The sequence below is a fragment of the Rhincodon typus genome, chromosome 7 (assembly GCF_021869965.1).
Source record: "Rhincodon typus isolate 14 chromosome 7, sRhiTyp1.1, whole genome shotgun sequence".
NCBI classification, from domain to species: Eukaryota; Metazoa; Chordata; class Chondrichthyes; order Orectolobiformes; family Rhincodontidae; genus Rhincodon; species Rhincodon typus.
In genome coordinates this window covers 40,870,243-40,890,001 of record NC_063338.1, presented here as the reverse complement: position 1 = coordinate 40,890,001, position 19,759 = coordinate 40,870,243, and the positions used below count along the sequence as shown (strand labels likewise).

At 42.6% G+C, this 19,759-nt stretch overlaps 1 protein-coding gene across 1 annotated transcript in view; it reads right to left on the bottom strand.

Moving 5' to 3' along the window:
- The window catches only part of LOC109932547 (dual 3',5'-cyclic-AMP and -GMP phosphodiesterase 11A-like), a 293,291-nt gene that overhangs the window by 218,332 nt on the left and 55,200 nt on the right, over positions 1-19,759 (bottom strand). The window contains exon 3 of the mRNA XM_048599206.1: positions 12,122-12,280. Coding sequence (XP_048455163.1) covers positions 12,122-12,280 — 159 coding nt within the window. The remainder of the gene's footprint in view (positions 1-12,121; positions 12,281-19,759) is intronic.

The window sequence follows — 19,759 nt, the reverse complement described above, 5'->3', positions numbered from 1 at the left end:
GAGTATCTACTTTCTGTACGCAACAAACAACATGTTCCAGTCGCCAACCATTTTAACTCCCCCTCCCACTCCCTGGGTGTTTTTCCTGCTTTTTTAAACTCACCTCGTTCACTACCTACCCCATACCAATGATATACCTCACGTCCAATGCCAGTATAATTCTCCCTCTTGCCACTTTCCAGGTATCCCAGAATAGACCAGTATCTCTGGTGCCAGTGCCATGTTGAAACTTCAGCCAAGCACCCAGAAAAGTGTTGGCACTCAGGAGTTGCTGGCAGCATGATGACACAGCAGGCACAAACATACGCTGCGCATGGCACACAGTTGGCCTGGCTACAACGTCTCATGTATACAAACCCACCTTCTTGTCCCAGTTACTGTTTAACTGCGAGGCTACATAATTCACCAGTCCTTAACCACATTCCATCTTACCATCCACTAAAACATTGTTACTGTTTCCCCACTGCCCACTGTGGACCTGAATTTTATCATTATCCAGTGGGGAGCTGTCATATAGAGGGAAGCATCCTTGCAATTCCAGATATTATCTTTTATTTACAAACAACAGATGTGAACAGAAAGAAAAGCAACAGAGATTGCATATTGCCTCAGGATACATCAAAATGTTTGCATAGTGACCAAAAACTGTTACCCAGTCAATGATTGTTTGCTGCTCCCAGTTTCCATCTGGTGGAACCAGGTGTCAATCTGTGTCTGATAGTGTCTGATGCAGCTCAGCTCTGTCATGTGCAAGGAGAGCTTCTTCCTCCTCAGTGTTCTCAACCTCCTCCTCGGAAGAGTGCTGTCATTTTCCAAGTTCCTCAGCATCTCATCATACCCCATCAGTGCCTGCTCCAATTGTGCAGAGCACAGCACACTAAGGTGATATGGCTCACCTGGCCCAGACTATATGGGAGTGACCCAGAACAGTCCCCCTACCCAGACCATGAGCTGGGTGTTTGTCTCTCTGTAAGTGTCCTTGCAGCAGCAAGACCAGCAAAGCCTTGTAGTGCCGTGGCAGGTGTGACCTGGGTTGTAGTTTCAAAGAGCAGAAGTGTGCTGGAAGTGGACCACAAATGTGCCATGAGGCTTCAGAGAGGCTGGCATGTGCGAAGGATCCCAGTTTTAATGGACACGGCGTTGGGGGCGGGGGAGGGGGGGAATGGGTGTATGTTTGATGCCATGGAAAATGCCCTGGACAGAGGTGCTAGGTGTCCAAGATGGATGTCTACTGGAGCATATAGCGAGCTATAGTCATCAGTTTCTGTTACAAGAGTTCTCAGCATCCAGTTTCCAGAATAAAGGTTGCATATTAATGAGGCAAGATCTGCAGTTAATGGGGGTGATAAATAATCCTTGTTAATAGGAATATTGCCACTGCCTAGCAAGAATCTCAGCTCAATAGCAAGAACTCTGTTGGAAAATGCAACCAATTGCTTCTGATGTCAAGAAGGGTCTCATTGGATTTCTCATATGGTTCTGCCAAATTTCTCACCACAGCCCACATCAGTAGGCCCCTGTAAGATTCTGCCTGTCATGTTTCTCACATAAGGCATTCTTACAGTCTCCAACTGGGTTGTGATTTTAATGTTAACCTGTGGCCCAGCAATTTTACTTATGTTATGAACCTGCATCAGCACAGAACTGCTTTGCAACTTCTCCAAGCTATTTCATATGATGCCTTGCTGGATGACACAACATGGAAACTGTCATCTAGCAATGTGGTTTACATCTAGAGAAAAGTCCTACAAGCGTGGTAAACTAGTACATTCACACAGGCAAAACAAATATCAAAACATTCACAAGATAGGAAGCTGAGAGATGTTTGGGTGTTTTATGTATCACATTAACACAGACTGAAGAGTGTTATTGGGCAGGAGAGCGCTGAGGTTTGAAGATTTCGTAAAATTCAAAAACGTATTTTTCACCAAATTCAGAGAGTCTTGTAAAATATTGCTTGTGAACACTTTTGATTATACAGTCCATTGGAATAGTTATTTGTTATTGTAGTACATTAGAGATTTTGCTGGTAGTGCACTTTGGTAGACATAGAAATATGGTCAGCTACAGTGATAACAACAGGAAGCGTAGTAAGCATTTTAGAAATGGTTCTCTAGGTCATTTAAGCTTTAACATCTGGCAGCCAGCACTTATGCAGTGAATCACTTGATGCAAAGGCTCAGAACACAGCTGCACAGTCTCAGCACTCTAATAATTATATGGATTTCTTTTTACAAAAATGAAATGAAAGTACTGAATAAATCACATGTATAAGTTTTATTTCATCCTACAACTGCTCAATTTATTCTCATGGATTTATAATCTCAGTAAATACTGTGAATTCATCAGATTTTTCTTTTATATAACATTGATTTGTAAAATTCACAAAGGTATGATTTTCTGGAATTCACAGAGTAAATGGTATCATTTTAAATATACAAAAGTGATTAATTATTTAATCATATCAGTAATTAATAGCTTCCTAGTGTAGAATACAATTCTTGGGTAATTAACTTGATGAATGTCAGCTTACATTTTTGGGACCTCCAAATTTGACTTTCTAAGAGTTGCATTTGAATTTTAAACTTCCTATCTTTGTTTGCAAGGCCTCCTGGTCTCACCTCTCTCTATTGCAGTAATCTCCTCCAGCCTATCAATCCACAAAGCACTTCTGCGCTCCTTTGATTCTGGCCCCTTAAACATTTCTTAATTATAATTACTCCATCACTTACGCTGTCCATTCAGCTAACTAACCACTAAACTCTAATTCTTTCCCTAATCCTGGCTGCCTCTTTACCTCAGTTTCCTCTTTTCATACACTCTTTACAATCTACCTCAATGACAAAGCTTTGGTTCATTAGCCTTACATGGTTTTACATGACTCATGTTTTGCATTGTACTGTTCCAGTGAATGCCTTGCGTCACTGTAACACTGTAAAATGTACTGTACAAATCCATATTGTTGTTGATTGAGTTATTTGCGCTATAACTTGCGGAAGAGCTTCCATTATTTGATATATTTCCTGCATATAAAACCAATCTCCTCAGAGAGGAGAGATAGCAGGAACTGCGGATGCTGGAGAATCTGAGATAACAAGGTGTAGAGCTGGTTGAACACAGCAGGCCAAGCAGCATCAGAGGAGCAGGAAGGCTGACGTTTCGGGCCTAGACCCTTCTTCAGAAAATTTCTATATAAAATCAACATAAAATCAGACATACAATTCTAAAGTTGGTGCAGAGGCACATAAACCTCGGAATAGATGTGCACAAATCAGTGGCAGTGGAGAAGCAAGTTGGAAAGGTGTTAAAGAGAATACAGTGTCTGGATTTTATAAATGGAGCCAGAGAACACAAAACCAGTGTAGTTATAGTGAAATTTATAAGACACCTCTTTGGATTATTACGTCCAATTCCAAGCAGCACACTTTAAGATGAATGTGAGGGTATTAACAGAGGACGCACAAAGGATTTACAAGAATGGTTCCAGGAATAAGGCCTACATTGCCTTAAGTTTGAGAGCATTTGATCACAACCAGCCTGTCACAGGTGACCACGTGTATTCTGACTGGGAACCACTGACAGATGTTAACACTGGAAGCCATCCAACCAAGTTGATTTGAACCCACAAAGAGAAGACTTGTGGCCTATCACAAAGAGGCAGATTAATTCTCAACCAACTATAGATAGATGCCACATCCTGGCCAACAGGTCCATACCACCCCTCCAAAGACCATCCCACCCAAAACCCATCTCCCTACCTTTTTCCCTGTAACCCTGCAATTCCCACGTCTAATCCACCTAATTAACACATCCCTAGACACTACAGGCAATTTAGCATGGCCAATCCACCTAGCCTGCACATCTTTAGACTGTAGGAGGAAACCAGAGCACCCAGCAGACACCCACGCAGACACGGGGAGAACGTGCAAACTCCACTCAGACAGTCACCCAAGGGTGGAATTGAACCTGGGTCCCTAGTGCTGTGAGGCAGCAGTGCTAACCACTGAGCCACCGTGCCTCATCCCTGCATTCCGATCATGAGTCTGCACCACAAAACTCTTACCCAGCACCTCCACTAGATGGATCAAAAACATGTAAAACCATTGTATCAATGTGGACAATAATGTTGACATTGTATCAAATACTTGCAACAATAAGTGCTGTGTCTGTTTTTCAAAAAATGTACAACTGCAACAATATGTAAACTGCTATTAACTTTTCAATAAAAAATGCAAGTAGCACATTGATCCACTGACCTGCAGACTTGCCCCCAAACATACTTCTTGTGTCATCAGAAAACTAAAATACAAGCACTCGATGCATTATTTACTAGCATTAAATCTCAGAGGCTGAGGCAGAAACAAGAGCATTGATAAAATTGCAAACTTATTACTATCATTATCAACACGTCATTATTTTACTCAAGTTTCAGTATAACTATGACTTCATGATTCATGGGCTCATAAAGAACATTCTCACTTTGAAGATCATGAAGGAATCCTTTCTTTTGGTCCAAGTAAAGCACAGAAAGCAAAAAAAATATTGTTGTTAAAATCATGAATGTATTAATGCAGGTATAAAGCACATATTACACTTGAACTATTCCACAGCAGAAATTTGCAAAGAACCAAAGAAAAGTTTCTTTCTTCACATTGGAATCTCTACTTTACCTGTGTGCCTGCTTAAAAATGATACAAATTAATAGTTTCACATCTATCAACATACATTGAACAGCAGTGTTCACACAGTAATTTGACTAAACATGTGAAACGTACAGTTGTATTATGTCAGCTGTTATAAATTTGATGCTTGTAAGGTTGTTATGTTTTGGGACAGTTTTAGTTCTTAAAAAGAATCCAAATCAATGATCATGTGACCTGTTCTGAATTCTGCAGGCATGAAAGTGCTTCAGGCAAAGCAGGCAGCAGATGGTATGCTGCCCTTCACAATGACAGGACTTGAGTACGAGAGCAGTGATGTTGTGGTGCAATTGTACAAGGTTTTGGTGAGACCACACCTGGTCGACTGTGTGCAGTTTTGGTCTCCTTATCTGAGGTAGGATGTTCTGGTGACAGAGGGAGTGCGACAAAGGCTTACCAGACTGATTCCAGGATGGCAGGACTGATGTATGAAGAGGGACTGAACTAGTTAGGACCTTACTTACTGGGATTTAGGAGAACGTGGTTAATCTCAGAGAAACCTATAGAATTCTAATGGGGCTGGGCATAAAAACAGAAAGAATGTTTCCAATGACTGGGAAGTCCAGACCAGGGATCAAAGTTAAAGGACTGTTAAAGGACATTTAAGACTGAGATGAGGAGAGGTTTCTTCACCCGGAGAGAGTGGTCAGCCAGTGGAATTCCCTGCCACAGAAAGCAGTTGAGGACAAAACATTGAATGTTTTCAAGAAGCAGTTAGGTATGGTTCTTGGGGTTAAAGGGATCAAAGGGTATGGGGATAAACTGGGAACAGGATACTGAGTTTGATGATCAGCCATGATCAGTTTGAATGGCAGAGCAGGCCAAAAGCCTACTCCTGCTCGTATTTTCTATGTTTCTATGATTAAGTGACTCTGTTATTAAAGGTTAAAGTGAGGTTGTCTTACTGGGAAGACACCTTCTATTCCCACCTGTCAATAATGACAAAGGCACAGCGCTGACAATGGATATACAATCAGGCTTAAGTCACAAAGGTGTTTAGGAATGTCAGGTTCTGTAAAATATTATAATTTAATTTGTCTCTTTAATTCCAAGACAGAATGGAGTATATAATTAACATTTATGCCTTAATACCAGGTCCAAGTGGTCTATAGTCCCATGGAAATGGGTTTTTAGAGAGGGGGAATCCATAGCAGGCCACTGTGCTATGGGGTTATAGAACTTTTCTTAAGTTAATCCCGAAACCTCAGAGAACTTCAAAGTATAAAATCGGAGAGGGAGAAAAGAAAGACTGAGGCAACCAGTCTCCATTGTTCATCGTACAAAATGAGAATGGGAGCTGATGCTCAGATTAAATGAGCAAAAAGATCATCTGAGCTTTGGCTCAAGAGAGAAATCTCCAGGTTAAACTGTTGTATACAATCCAATTTCATGTAAAATCAACTCAAGGATTATAAGTTATCTGGCAAGAAAAAGGAAACAGGAAGATTGATTTGCTAATAGGAAATAAAGAGTAGGCAAGAAGGGGTTATTTCTGTTTGGCAGGCAACTGGGATCAGTATAGAGGCCTCAATTTCTTAAAAGTTATAATCAAAACTTGCATGAAGAGACTGAAGGTATTGTTGCTAAATTTGCTGAAGTCACAAAGATAGGTAGGAAAGTAAGTTGTACAGAGAGACATAAGAAGACATAAAGGATACAGATAGGTTAACTGAATGGGCAAAGATCTGTCAAATGGAGTTAAAAGCTGAAAATATGAAAACTAATGTTTCAGCAGGAAGAATGAATGAGTATATTATCTAACTGGTGACAGATGGTGGAACTCTGAGATGCAGAGTACATGCTAGTGCATGAATTGCAAAAGCTTCATTTGTACAAGTAATTACATAAGCTAATAGAATATTATCATTTATTGCACAGGGACTTGAATACAAGAGTAGGGAGGTTATGCCTCAGTTATACGGTGTACAGTATTTGTCACCTTAGTTAAGAAAGGATGTAAATGTAGTGGAAGCAGTTAAAAGAAGGTTTGCTGGATTAATACCTGGAATGGATTGGTTTTCTTAAGGGTCACGAATTGTTCCGATGCAGAATGAGGCCATTCAGTCCATTGTACCTGCTCTGGCTCTTCAAACATGCATCATTACCTCCTGACAGTCTCCTGCATTTCTCTACCATCCCCACCCTTGCACACTAGTTCTATCCAAAAAATCATCCAATGCCCTCTTGAATACTTCCAATGAACAAACTTCCACCACATTTCGGGGCAGTGCATTCCATACCTTAACTTATCATTACGTGAATTTTTTTTTCCCCTCACATCACCCTTGCTTTGTTTGTACATCACTTTAAATCTATGCCCTCTCATTCTTGCTCCTTCGTGCAGGAACCGCTTCTCCCCATCTACTACATCCAGCTCACTCATGATATTTAAAACTTCCTTCAAGTCTCCTCTAAGCTTTCTTCTCTCCAAGGAGAACAGTTCTAACTTCTTCCTTCTATCCTCATAACTGAAGCTTCTCATTCTTGGAACCATTCTTTTAAATCACACCTTGTACTCTTTCCAATGCATTCACATCTTTCCTGTAATGTTTCACATCACAACCAATTTTGAATCCATATTGTTATTGTCCCTCTTATACCATGACATATAACTTTCGTCAAGTCTGTTGGGTGGCATTGTATCAAACCCCTTCTGGAAACCCATTTATACCACATCGACAGTGTTACCCTCATCAAGCCATTCTGTTACCAATACAGAAAACTCCAGCAAGTTAGTGAAATACAATTTCCGTTTTAGAAATTAATGCCGACTCTTTCTAATGAACTCCTCTTTCTCATGTGACCACCAATCTCTATCCGCAATAATTGTGTTGAGAAGCTTCCCCAACACTGAAGTTAAACTGATTGGTCAGTAATTGCTGGGATGAGCCTTACAAACTTTCTTGACAAGGCCATAATGTTTGCAATTCTCCTTTCTTTTGGCACTTCCCGAGTCCTGGGAAGACTGCACAATTTTGACCAATGTCCCTGTAATTTCTACCCTTACTTCCTTCAAAATCCTTGGATGCACCTCATCTCGTCTCAGTGCCTTGTCAACATTAAGTACCAACAGACTACTCAAGACTTCTTCCCTATTAATGTTGAACTGTTCTAGTGACAGAGTTTTCCTCAGCTGTCATCATGGCCTGGGCAGCATCCTCCTTCTGTTTTGTAAAAACAGATGCAAAATATTCATTTAACACCTCAACTATTACCCGTGCCTCCATTTATAAATCCCCTTTTTGGTCTGCATCAGTCTACTTCTCCTTTAACCACTAAGTAACTATTTATATGCCTATAAAAGACTTTCGAATTCCACCCTATGTTAGCTGCTAATCTTTTCTCATAATCCCTCTTCACTTCTCTTATTTGTTTTTCACATCCCCCATCCAACCCCCGCCCAAGCCTTCAGTATTCCTTGTAGTTCTCAATTGCATTTTCTGTCTTACATCTGTCATAAGCACACTTCTTTCTTTCTAATGTTAATTTTTACCTCCTTTGTCATCCAGGGAACTCTGGATTTATTGTTGCACCTTTCCCATTTGAGGGAATATATCTCAACTGTAACCTAACGATCTGCTCTTTGAAGGTAACCCATTGTACAATTACTGCTCTTCCCGCCAACCTCTTATTCCAGTCAATCCTGCCCAGCTCTGTTCTTACACACTGAAGTCAGCTCTTTGCCAATAGACCTTTCTTACTCAGGATTATTGCTTGTCATTTCCCACCACTACCCTGAACTTTTTATACAATGATCACTGCCTCCTATATGTTCCCTCCACTGACATTTGATTCACTAGGTCCACCTAATTTCCAAAGACCAGGTCCACCAATGCATTCTTTCTTGTTGAACTGGGCACATATTGCTGGAAGAAACTCTCCCTAATACCATATAGGAACATTTGCTCCCTGCTGTCCTTGCACCTCCAATATCCTTACCTATATTTGGTAATTGAAGTCCCCCATTATAACTACCCTGTAATGTTGGCATTTCTCTGTAATTTCCCCAGCAGATGTACGAGGAAGAAAATATAGGCTTATATTGGCTGGAATTTAGAAGAGTAAGAGGCAATTTCAATGAAAAATATAAGGTCCAGAGGGGTCTTGACAGAGTGTGTGTGGAAAGGGTGTTTCTTCTTGTGGGAGACCATAGGACTAGGGGTTGTGGTTTGAAAATCAGGGTAATGTGTTTAGGACACAGATGAAGATAATTATTTTTCTCATAGAGAGTCATTAACTTTTGAAAGTATCTTCCTCAAAAGGTGGTGGGAGCAGTTTTCAAATGGTTTTAAGGTGGAGGTAGATGGAGTCTTCATGAGCTAGGGGTGAAAATTTATCAGGGTATGGAAAGAATGTAAAGTAATCAAATCAGGAAAGAGCAGGCTCAAAGTCAGAGACACCTAATCCTGCTCCTGATTCATATATTTATATGAAACAAGCTGTGGGCTGATTCCAGGAGAATGAGATGGCTACTTAAAGGATGAAATATAACCATACAGGGGTGTATCCTGTCATTTTGTAGATTGAACAGAGGATTTATTCCCTAGATTACAGTAATGGTTGCCGACTGCATGTGTTTAGACAATGTTGATTTTAGCTTTTTTGTTATGATAAAAGTCCAGAAACTTGAAATCTTGCTTGTGATCCTTGCACTCAATCACTGGAAATGTGAATATCATTATATATATTGTCAGTCACGAATTTTTACATGGGGGATCATGAGGACAAATTGTTTTTTTTCTGAATAACCAGACACCCAAGAGACTCTCTACACTGAGGTACACAAGTTTGAGAACGTTTTCTGACTTATTGTTCACTGTTTTTAAATACAGAAACAAAAACAGAAGTTGCTGGAAAATTGCAGCAGGTCCGGCAGCATCTGCAAAGAGAAATCAGAGTTAACATTTTGGGTCCGGTGACCCTTCCTCAGAACTGATGGTAGCTAGGAAAAAGTTGGTTTATATGCAGAAGATATGGTGGGCGGAGGGGTTTAGGCGTAAATGATAGTGAGGATAGAACGCAGAGAGACAGAAGAACAGTTGGACAGATAAAGGAGTCGATAGCAATCTGGCTAGGAGAGTGAATAGCTGTTAGTGGAGACTGTTAGTGGCCAACAATAGGTAGTGTGTAATGGCAGACTATGTGATAACAAGGCCTGGTGTGTGGGGTTGAGGGCTGGAACATGGAGAGTTCAGGACCTAAAAATATTGAACTCAGCATCGAGTCCGGAGGGCTACAGGGTTCCCAAGTGGAAAATGAGGTGTTGTTCTTCCTGCTTGAGCTGAGCTGAGCAGGAACACTGCAGCAAGCTTGAGACAGAGAAGTTGGCCAGGGAACAGGGTGGTGTGTTAGCATAGCAGGCAGCTGGAAGCTCAGGGTCTTTTGTGCGAGTAGAATGTAGGTGTTCTGCAAAGCGGTCACCAGTCTATGCTTCATTCTCTCAATGCAGAGGAGACCACATTGTGAGTAGTGAATGCAGTAGATTAGATTGTGGGAAGTGCAGACAAAGTCCTGCTTCACCTGGAAGGTATGTTTGGGCCCTTGGATAGTAGGGAGGGAGGAGGTAAGTGGGCAGGTGATACACCATCGGTGGTTGCAGGGGAAGGTGCTATGTGGCTGTGGGGCTGTGTTGGGGATGAAGGAAGAGTGGACCAGGGTATCCCAGAGGGAATGGTCGCTGTGGAAGGCAGATAAGGGAGGGAGGGGAATATGTGTCTGCTGGTGGCATCTTACTGGAGGCGGCGGAAATGGCGACGAATGATCTTCTGGATGTGGTTGCTGGTGGGATGGTAGGTAAGGACAAAGGGAACCCTATCGCTGTTGTGGGAGGGAAGAGAGGGGATGAGGTGGAAGTGCAGGAGATGGGTTGGGCCTGGTTGAGGGCCCTGCCGATAACTGTGCTGGGGTATCCTTGGGTGAGGAAGAAGGTGGACACTTCGGAGACTGCCTTGTCAAAGTTGGCCTTTTCAGAACATATATGATGGAGAAGGAGGAACTGGGAGAATGGAATGGGATCTTTACGGGCAGCAGGGTATGAGGATGTATAGTTCAGGTAGTGCTGGGAGTCAGTGGGTTTATTGTGGATATTAGTGACCAGTTTATCCCCAGAAATGGAAAGAGAGACATTGAGGAAGGGAAGGGAGGAGTCAGAGAAAGATCATATGAAAGTTAGGGCGGGTTGGAAACTGAAAGCAAAAATCAATGAACTGGTCCAATTCTGAGCAAGACAGGGAAAAGGCACCAGCTGTGGGAGTTTTTAATTAGTTTATCCACCCTATTTTACAGTTCTTGGCTCAGGTCCCACTGTAGAATTCGAGCCCAAATTCAAGACTGAGATTCCAGTACAGTACTGAAGGAGAGCTGCACTATCAGAGAGATAGTATTTTAGATGGGACATTACACTGAGGACTTGACTTCCCACTCAGGTGAGCATAACATTCCTAGCACAGGGGAGTTAAATCCTATGTCCTGGCCAGTTTTCATCTCCCAATCAATATCACTAAAACAGACCTGATGTTTGTCACATTGCTGTTTGTGGGAGCTTGCTGTGCATAAATTGGCTGATGTGTTTCTTACATTACAACAGTGACTACATTTCTAAAGTACTTCATTGCAGTAAAGCACTTTACCAGGCCCTGAGGTTGTGAAAGGCATTATTTAAATGCCAATATGTTTTTCTTTTCCTTTTATACCATAAATACACTGGGCCACACTGTAACAAAACAACCACTGACACAATACAAATCATGAGGACTGTCTTCTATGTAAAATATTACTCCAAAGAAATTAATATCAAGTACACTCTGTGAAATAATAGAACAATGGAAAATAATTGAGGAGTCAAATGAGGTTGGAAATTGTCTGCTGTTTATGTGTACCACCATCCAACAGAAAACATTATTTTGCTGTTACAGTTGCTCTTGTGTGCGCTTGAAGCAAAACTTTTAAAAGAACAGCTGCTCCCATTGAGCAAACATTGAGTAAATTCTTATATATCATTGTAGTGATGTAATTTACTTTTCCTAAGTATGGTTAAAATGTACTGCTAATTAAAGCAATGAAGCAAATTAGAAGTAATTTCACTTAAAAATGATTCACAATTTTGCATGCTCAAAAAATTCAGTATCACTCCTTTTTTTTTTAAATGAATAAATAACTTGTACTTCCGCAATGACACACTGTTACAGGAAATCTTTAACGTTTTGTTATTGTTAAATTATTTCAATAGCATTAGAATCTATTTTATGCAATACCTTTCCTGTAATGACTTTGGATTTGGTATTCAATGTTCTTCGATAAAATGCTTTCACAAAATCATCAGAAATATTGAGGATAGCTACTGTGCTGTGTGTTAGGTCTAGTTTTATTATAAATAAGGCTATTAAAAGTTAATCAATGATGAACAAGAAATAAAATCCAACCTTTTCATCATCCTCAGTGAAGGGAGCTCCTCCTGGATTTTTGTTTATAGCTTGGGCTACACCAATAATCTCACCATCGCTGTTTTGAATTGGCATGCACAAAAGGGATTTTGTCTTGTATCCGGTCAATTTATCTATTTCATCTCTGAAGCGACGGTCCTATGGAAGAAAACACAAAACATTGGTTACCCTGCACCAGTTTTTGTTGCTTGCGGATTTAGCACTATTTATTTAATTGCAAAACTTAAGAGATTAGATATGAATCATGTAAATGCACTGAACAGATATAAATGTATTGTCAGTCTAAAAATAATTAAAACATTTCTGTCTCTATTCTTTGAACAATAATTTTAATTATTGGTCAAAGAAGTCCAACTTATTTAAATTATTCTTATAGCACAAATGTCTTTTTAAGTATCAGAAACGTAATTTAATCTCAAATATTGCAAATAAATCATTTAATTTCTTGTATGTTCTGTAAAAGGGGAGAGAGTGTTTATGTAGAAACAGTTGAGAAGTGGATTGCAATAAGATATAGTACTGAACTATGCAGACGAGGAAGGCAGCAGCTTTGACCACTGGGTGTGTTGAGGTGACTCAATCAGCAGGGGATACAGCAGCAGCATTATAATTCCCTTCAGCATGCCTGGGCTAGAGAGCAGGTCTGATCCTGATTGATGGGCAATCATTGACGTTTACAGGACAAAAGGGAGCCATTGGGGCTATCTTATTTGTGTTTCCACTTTGTGAGTCGATCAAAAATTAAACCCCAACCTCATCATAACCTTGTGTCTTGTTCTTCAAATATGTTTCAACTTCTGCCTCATATGATAAAGTCATCTCTGCCTCAATCATTCCCTATGGCGAAACATTCCATTTCTCAGATCATAATTTCTCCTAAGTTCATTCCTCACTCTCAGTGATCATTTTAAATGAGTGAACTCTTGATACAGACTGCTCAAACACAAGGTAATGTCTGCATGTGTGCTCTATTAAAAAAGACTCATTTATAAGATCCTTAATTAAATCCCCTCTTAGCCAACCCTGCTTTTGCAAAATTACTCCTAGTATCTCAAGTATTTCTCATAACCATGGTTTCTCAATCTTGGTATTGTTCAGATGAAACAGCACTGCATGCTTAATGTAAATTTAATGCCCTTTTCTTCAATGCAGTACACTGTCTGCGGTCTAAACAGTGCTATGCACAAAGTTAACATTGCCAACCTGAATTTTCTCAGGGATTTTACTGTTTGGTGGAAGATTGAAAAAAACACAAGGCAAACATCGTGGAGATAGCAAGAACTGCAGATGCTGGAGTCAGAGACAACACAGTGTGGAGTTGGAGGAACACAGCAGGTCAGGCAGCATCAGAGGAGCAGGAAAGCTGACATTTCGGGCCTGGAACCCTTCTTCAGAAATGGGGAGGGGGAAGGGAGCTGGGAAATAAATAGAGAGGAGGGGTGGGGCTGGGAAAGGTAGGTGGGATGGTGATAGGTGAGTGCATGTAGGGAGTGGTGGGGATTGGTCAGTGAGGTGGGAGGGGCGGATAGGTGGGAGAGAAGATGGACAGGTTGTGTCAGGTCAAGGAGGAACATACCATTTCCAACCCTCCCTCCAATCCCCGCTTCATTTCTATGAAATAAAAATGCTGCCAGCCTTTTCCTACCTGCATTCGTATTTTCAAGAATAGTTTCTGCCTGAGGCTGAAATCATCTCATACAGAATGTTGGCAGTGCATAGAATCATTTGGGCACAAATAATTTTTTGGACAGATTCTGATTATGAAAGCATTGTAGGGTGGGTGGCTGGGGAAAGGAATACCCCAGCTTTATTACCTGCTGCCCACTCCTCCAAGACCTCCACACAGATATATTAGGACTGCATAGCCACTCTGATTAAGATAATTTCACGTACAGTTTTAAGTGAACGTATTAAAAACGGCACAAAGAACTCTCAGATAACAAAGTGTAGAGCTGGATGGACACAGCAGGCCAAGCAGCATCAGAGGAGCAGGAGAGCTGACGTTACTGGTCTGGACCCTTCTTCAGAAATTTTCTGAAGAAGGGTCCAGGCCCGAAACATCAGCTTTCCTGCTTCTCTGATGCTGTTTGGCCTGCTGTGTTCATTCAACTCTACACCTTGTTATCTCAGATTCTCCAGCATCGGCACTTCCTACTATCACAAAGAACTCTCAGACTTGCTGAAGGAAGAAAAACTTACAAACTTGGATCAGATGACTGAACTGGAGAAACTTGAGATGGGTTTCTTCACAATTCCATCTGAAATAGTGGTTACAATGGAGAATGATGGAAATTTCAAACCTCACATTACCACCTGACCAGGATTTCAGCACCTATACTCCACAAGACTGTTATTTGTTCTTCCTTCTCCACCACCCTTTGTAGTTGAAGGTGAAGATGGAGTCTCATGGTTGGGCAGTGAAACAAGGATAGACCCCAAATTATCTTGGTTGGAAAGAAAAGGCCTTAATTGCAGTTGTCCCTCAGAATCAGGCCCTTTATGTATATGCTGTAGAACTTGGTCCTAACCAAAGCCCTCAATGCCAACCTCAATTCCAATCGTTCACTTAATTCTGCCCTTTCAAGGTCTTTTGCTGCTTCTTCTAGAGGATCCTACCATAGATACAGAAGGCTAATACTGGACAGAGACAGAAGACTGGTATCCCAGAGGCCTGTGCTAATGACTCAGGAACAATGCTTCAAATCCTACCACATCAGCTGGAAAAATTGTTTATTCAATTCATTCTTTAAAAATCTGAAATTGAAAGCTAGACTCAGTGTCTCCAAGAAACTGTCATTTATTATAATTAAAACACTGTCGTTCGCCAATGACCCTTAGCAAAGGAAAACTGCTGTCCATACCTGTTCTGATCTATATGTGACTTCGAACCACAGCAATGTTGCTGACCCTGAACTGTCCTTGGAAATAGCTCAGCACGCTACTCGGTTCCAAGGCAATTAGAGATGGGCAACAAATGCTGACCTTGTTGGTGTTACCTAAATCTCATTATCCCAAATGAGGAAAGTAAGGTCAAAAAAGAATAAAACTGGAGGGACGTGACATCAATGTAGGCATTGGCAATGGTAACTCAGCCCTTGCATGTCCTCCCCATTAACATCTGGGTCCTTGTGCTAAAATTGGGAGAGTTCTTCCACCGACTAACCAGGGAAGAAGTGGGGTGATGGTGATACTAGTGGAATAGCAATCCACAGGTCCAGACTAATGCAATGGGGGACACAGTTTCAGCTCAAAGCACAACAGTTGGTGGAACATGAATTCCATTAATACATCTTATAACCAATGCTCCTGGCACCACTATCAGTATCCTGGAATTATCCTGTCCCAGTGGCAGGGCAGACCTAGCAGAGATGGTACAAACTTTCAGGGAAGGGGGTGTGTGCTGGTGAACCTTCAGGAGAGAAATCTCAGGTGTATATTGCACAAGGCACAAGATTTAAAAGCCTGAAATACAGAACAAATTATACTCCAACAGCATCAACCCAGAACACAAAACAATTGCCTCAAATACAAAACTGCCCCATAAAATCCAGGGTTAGTTACCCTGATGGCTAGATTCTACCATTACCTTCAAGTCAAAGGACCAACCCAGGTTTAAATAAGAGTGGTGAGTACAGCACCAGGCATACCCACGTTCAACATAGTGGAGTTACAACATAGGCTGCTTCCAGGTCAGCTGTATTTCATAGGGCCAAGCAATTCCACAACCAACAGATCAGATCTAAGCTCTGCAGTCCTTCCATATCTAGTCATGAATGGTGGTGGACAATTAAACAACTCACTGGAGGAGGAGGCTCCACGAGTTACCTCATCCTCAATGATGAGGTAGTCCACAGTAGTACAAAAGACAATGCTGGAGCACTTGCCACAATCTTCAGCCAAAGGTGCTGAATTTGTGATTCATCTCAGCCTCCTTCTCAGGCTGTTCAGCATCTCATATGCCAGTCTTCAGCCAACTGTATTCATTCCACATGATTTTTTTAAAAGAATAACCAGAGGCAGCAGATACTGCAGACAATGGGTCTGGACAATATCCAGTAATAAATATCCAGTAATAATGAAAGTTTGTGCACCTGAACTAGCCGTGCCTGCTTAGCCAAGATGTTCCGGCATAGCTACAACACTGGCATCTACCCAGCAATGTGGAAAATTGTCCATGTATGGCTTACTCACAAAAGGATGAACAAATTCAACCCAGATAATTACCACCCCATCAACACCTTTCTATCAGCAGAAAGGTAATGGAAGGTATGCCAACTGTGCTATCAAGTGGCACTTGCACAGCAATAAGCTGCTCAGTTTGGGTTCTGCCAGGGGCACAGTTTATGATCATTATAGTCTTGGTCCAAACATGGAAAACAGAGCTGAGTTCTAGAAGAAAGGTAGGAGTCACTGCCCTTGACATCAAGGCCATGTTTGACCAAGAGTGGCATCAAAGAACCTTACAAAAACAAAAGTCAATAGGAATTGGAGGAAATCTCTCCACTGTTGGTGTCATATCTAGCACAAACTAAGATGGCTCCCTTGTCCGCTCCACACTCCCCTCCAGCCCCACCACACCTGGCACTTTTCCCTGCAAATGCAGGGAGTGCTACAGCTGCCCCTACACCTCCCCCCTCACCCCCATCCAAGCCCCAAGAAGGCTTTCCACATCAAGCAGATGTTCACCTCCACATCTGCCAATGTGGTATACTGTATCCGCTGATCCCGTTGTGGCCTCCTCTACATCGGGGAAACCAAGCGGAGGCTTGGGGGCTGCTTTGCGGAACACCTACGCTCGGTTCGCACCAAACAACTGCACCTCCCAGTCGCGAACCATTTCAACTCTCCCTCCCATTCCTCAGACGACATGTCCATCCTGGGCCTCCTGCAGTGCCTCAACGATGCCACCCAACGGTTGCAGGAACAGCACCTCATATTTCGCTTGGGAACTCTGCAGCCCAATGGTATCAATGTCGACTTCACAAGCTTCAAAATCTCCCCTCCCTCTACTGCATCCCAAAACCAGCCCAGCTTGTTCCCACCTCCCTGACCTGTCCTTCCTCCCACCTATGCCCTCCTCCCACCTCAAACCCCACGCCCATCTCCTACCTACTAGCCCCATCCCACCCCCTTGACCTGTCCGTCCTCCCTGGACTGACATATCCCCTCCCTAACTCCCCACCTACACTCACCTTTACTGGCTCCATCCCTGCCTCTTTGACCTGTCTGTCTCCTCTCCACCTATCTTCTCCTGTATCCATCTTCTATCTGCCTCCCCCTCTCTCCCTATTTATTTCAGAACCCCCTTCCCCTCCCCCATTTCTGAAGAAGGGTCTAGGCCCGAAACGTCAGCTTTCCCGCTTCTCTGATGCTGCTTGGCCTGCTGTGTTCATCCAGCTCTACACCTTGTTATCACAAACTAAGATGGTTTCAGTTTTAGGAGACCAATTATCTCATTTCCAGCCCACCACTGCAGGTGCTCCTCAGGGTAGTGCCCTAAGCCCAACTACCTACAGCTGCTTTGTCCATGACCTTTCTTCCATTGTAAACTCAGAAATGAGGGTTCTCGCTGAAGATTGCACAACATTCAGTAGCATTTGTGACTTCTCAGATACTGAAGCAGTCCACGTACAAATGCAACTAGATCAGTACAGGATTCGCATTTGGGCTGATAAGTAGCAAATAATATTTGATACAGAATAGGCTATGCAATTGTTGTCTCAAACAAGAAAGAATCTATCCATCTTCCTGTGACATTCCACGGCATTACCATCACTGAATACTCTAATGTCAACTTCTTGCTGGTTACCATTGACCACAAACTGAACTAGACTAGCTATATAAATAACGTGGCTACAAAACAGATTAGAATCTGGAATTCAGAGAGAAGTATCTCACTTCAACTACCCAAAGCCATTCCACCTCCTACAAGGTATAAGTCAGGAGCATGCAATACTCTCCACTTGCCTGAATGAATGCAACTCTACCAACTTTCAAGAAGCTTGACTCCATACAGGGCAAAGCAATTGGATTGCTTGGCACCTAATTCACTAACTGGTACGTTAACTCCCTACACTACCTACACACAATGGCAGCAGTGATTACCACTTACAAGAGGCACTGCAAAAAGTCACCAGGATTTATTTGACAGCTCCTTCCAAACCCACAACCTCTACCACCTGAAAGGACAAAGGCATCAGATGCACAGGAACTCCCCAACCTGCAAATTCCTTTCCAAGCCACACACCAGCCTGACCTGGAAATATCATCACAGTTCCTTTACTGTCATAGAATCAAAATATGGGAACTCTTTCTCTATCGGCACTGTGGGTGGACCTGACCAAGCAGACTGCAGCATTCAAAGATGGTGGCCCACCAAAGAGCAATTAAGGATGGGCAACAAGTGTCGGACATGCCAGCAAAACCCACATATCCCGTGAAAGAATCCCATGTCAATCCCCCTCTGATCAAACCCTGTGTATGAATAACCCCACCCAACCCAATCATTCCCTACAGGTCTGGTCAGTGAAAATTCCCCCTTGTTCAAAACCACAAGCCATAGTTCAAACTCACTACTACACTTTGTTGACGAACTAATCACTTTGCTTCATTATTCTGACAAATAAAGTTACATTTTTAAACAACTCCAGGATTTTCTTTCATTTCTTACTTAAATGAGAAAGAAATTATTGTCCCAATTCTACCAGCCTGGCCTCCAGCCATCCTGTCAGCTGGAATGACAGGTAGAGCAGTGGGACTATTCTGGCAGTCACTGCTTTACAATGAGAGACAACAAGGTGCGGGGCTGGATGAACACAGCAGGCCAAGCAGCATCATAGGAGCAGAAAGGCTGACGTTTCGGGCCTAGACCCTTCATCAGAAAAGGGGGAGGGGAAGGGGGTTCTGAAATAAATAGGGAGAGAGGGGGAGGCGGATAGAAGATGGATACAGGAGAAGATAGGTGGAGAGGAGATAGACAGGTCAAAGAGGCGGGATGGAGCCAGTAAAGGTGAGTGTAGGTGGGGAGTTAGGGAGGGGATATGTCAGTACAGGGAGGACGGACAGGTCAAGGGGGCGGGATGAGGTTAGTCGGTAGGAGATGGGGGTGCAGCTTGAGGTGAGAGGAGGGGATAGGTGGGAGGAAGAACAGGTTAGGGAGGCAGGGACGAGCTGGACTGATTTTGGGATGCGGTAGAGGGAGGGGAGATTTTGAAACTTGTGAAATCCACATTGATACCATTGGGCTGCAGGGTTCCCAAGCGGAATATGAGTTGCTGTTCCTGCAACCTTCGGGTGGCATCGTTGTGGCACTGCAGGAGGTCCAGGATGGACATGTCGTCTGAGGAATGGGAGGGAGAGTTGAAATGGTTCTCGACTGGGAGGTGCAGTTGTTTATTGCGAACCGAGCGTAGGTGTTCTGCAAAGTGGTCCCCGAGCCTCCGCTTGGTTTCCCCGATGTAGAGGAAGCCACACCAGGTACAGCGGATGCAGTATACCTCATTGGCAGATGTGCAGGTGAACATCTGCTTGATGTGGAAAGTCTTCTTGGGGCCTGGGATAGGGGTGAGGGAGGAGGTATGGGGGCAGGTGTAGCACTTCCTGCGGTTGCAGGGAAAA